At 37.2% G+C, this 2,534-nt stretch overlaps 1 protein-coding gene across 1 annotated transcript in view; it reads right to left on the reverse strand. All coding sequences in view use genetic code 11, as the record gives it.

The window, feature by feature from the left end:
* The window catches only part of EGR_03719 (hypothetical protein), a gene marked incomplete at both ends in the record, with an annotated part of 10,376 nt that extends 8,630 nt beyond the window's left edge, over window positions 1–1,746 (reverse strand). The window contains 3 exons of the mRNA XM_024492968.1: window positions 769–881; window positions 1,603–1,683; window positions 1,722–1,746. Of these exons, the coding sequence (XP_024352625.1) occupies window positions 769–881; window positions 1,603–1,683; window positions 1,722–1,746 (219 nt within the window). The remainder of the gene's footprint in view (window positions 1–768; window positions 882–1,602; window positions 1,684–1,721) is intronic.
* Window positions 1,747–2,534: the final 788 nt, after the last annotated feature.

The raw sequence follows: 2,534 nt of genomic DNA on the forward strand, positions 1-2,534 counted from the left end.
TGAGAAGTGATATGCTCATTTGCTTAAATAACGTTAGGTGCCAGCCATTACTGTTTTCCAGTCAGTCAGCAACCCTTTTAAGATATGATAAGAGGTGATGGTCTTAGAGGTTTAATGTCATCTGTTTATCTAGTGACATGCGTTTGCTTAGCGGCTCCTGCCACAACCTTAGCCCTTACTTCCCCTTTGGCAAGTCATTCTTTAAATCAACAATTGCCCATACCTTCCTAATATTATCAATAATAACGGATGGTATTCTCGAAGCTAATGCCTCTTTGGATAATTCATTACCGAGATCCAACCGTTGCCGCTTTTCTCACTCTGTTGCCGTGCCTTCTTTACTGCTTCTTCGCAAGTTTGTAGAGACTCTTTGATAGGGTTGGGCCCAGTTGGCCTATATTTGTAAGGATCGTGAGCATGAATCTATTAAGGATCTAAATCACAAAGAAGAAAGTGATTAGGTTTATGCATAAATAGATTTTTGTTCGGCATACATTATCTCAATATAAGGATTGAAAAGCAACAAAATCTGAGAGGATTATCACAAAATTGTTGAGTAAACTTCTGATTCTTCAATTAACGTGCTTAAAATGAACCATTGTTACAATACAAAGGAAAACGGATTAGAAGCCGACCTGCATAATCTCATGTATAAAAGGTGGATTTGGTTCTTCTTCTCCTCCCCTCTGCCCGAAAGGGATACACTTTGCTACCTACAGAAGCCAGGGTCCTTTTGTTATAAAAACGAGTCGATTTTCAAATGCAAACCATTTTTATCCTACTAAAATGAGAAATAAAAAGAAAAAATTGTATCATAATTACATGGACAATAAACTCCAAAAATTCATTAAGTTGAAAATATTGAGAGGAAACCGAAGGAGCTACGTGAGTGAAGCTTCAAGCAACTATCCCAAGAATCAAAGAGCTTGTGCGTCTAACTAGGTAGTTGCAACAAACGTCTCTTTTAACAGTTCGTGTTTTATTATAATCAGTGCTTTCATTCGACCTTGTGGATACACTTCGAATTTGGCTAGTATGGGCCTTCCATTGGGCTCGTAAGAGCCTTGTAATGGGATCCAAGAGAGCGTAAGGTAAAAGTAATCCTTCTTTAACTTGCGGGAGTAGATTATATTGAAAATAACCTTGTTGAAATGAAAATTTACATATACAAATTCTTTAGCCTTTGTATGGTGATATCGTCCTTAGGGACTGACGACAGCTTCTCAGCCCTTTTGTTCGCCATTAACAAATTGCACTACCGCCAGTGTAGCACCAGGTTTATGCTTGAAGATAAAATTAGGAGACAGATAGCATTAAAAATGTCCAGTCCGCCATCACGGAAACTAACTTACTTCCAGAAACACATTTGGACCATCGAAATCATACGCTTTATTGTGGTCTCTCCTACTTTCTTGCCATTATGAACCCACAATAAGCTCCAACTCAATCTGATGTGATTTCTACTTTATGGGCAAATCTCAGAAACATTTTATTTACTTCCTTAGAAGGTAACAGTGGAAAATATGATAGCAAAGTCCTTCGCTCATAGAAATGATTTTATCAGTCAAAGGTGCATCTCGTTCAGAAAGGCCACACCATTACGAAGGATATTTACTCGATAGAGCATCATACCGTCAGTATAATAAGTTGTAAGTTGAGCGAAAGAAAACATATTTAAACATACTTAAGCAGGAAAATGAATTTTTTCTTCATTTTCTAACTTCCAGTGAATGCATGTGTTCCCATTTCTCTCCTTTGGTCCACTTAGCAATGAGGTGTTATGAAGACTTATCTGGCGACAAATTTGACAGCTATCACCCTTTTGTAACTCACACATATTTTTAACTTTGATGGCCTAGGGAAATTTGTATATCTCACTTGTATCATAATGTTAGTCATGCAGAGGTGGATTATTTTCCCCTTTTTAATAGACATAGTCAGGCAAGTTCGGCGCTAAACAAAAGGACATTTTTACTCTCAGATGCTGCTTATTAGGAGATAGATGCTGGAGAATGTAATCTTTTATTTGAAAGCATCTCAATATTTGGAGAGGTAAAATCTTGCTATTCTGACAGAAGTATTTAAGACTGCATTATTGTTACGGCTCATTAAGATAGAAAAACAAATAGTAAATCCATTTTTGGAAGTGCCTTTTAACAGCCTAATAAGCATTGCAGCGACAGAAAGTTGAAGAGGGCGGAATTAAAATAATCTATTTCTTTTCGACAGACTTTGCGTCTTAGAGCTAAAATCTTTATCCAACTATGGAGGTTGGTTCTCAAATCTAGCTTGCAAGCATGCCTGAACCGCCAAGGCTTCATTAGTGTGCACAATTGCAGATGCTACGCCCCGAGTACGGGCCTCGGAAGAGGTATTAATGCTATGGTAGCGTTATTTAGAAGGCCTAAAAATTATAGCAGTGATAGACGATACAATGACTTGAAAGCAAACACCATTTAAATGTATAAAAACTCTAAGTATAGGAGCAGTTTTAAACTCCTTACAAAAAAGTAAAAAATTACAAAGCGAGAAAA

The sequence above is a fragment of the Echinococcus granulosus genome (genome assembly GCF_000524195.1).
Source record: "Echinococcus granulosus chromosome Unknown EG_S00020, whole genome shotgun sequence".
NCBI classification, from domain to species: Eukaryota; Metazoa; Platyhelminthes; class Cestoda; order Cyclophyllidea; family Taeniidae; genus Echinococcus; species Echinococcus granulosus.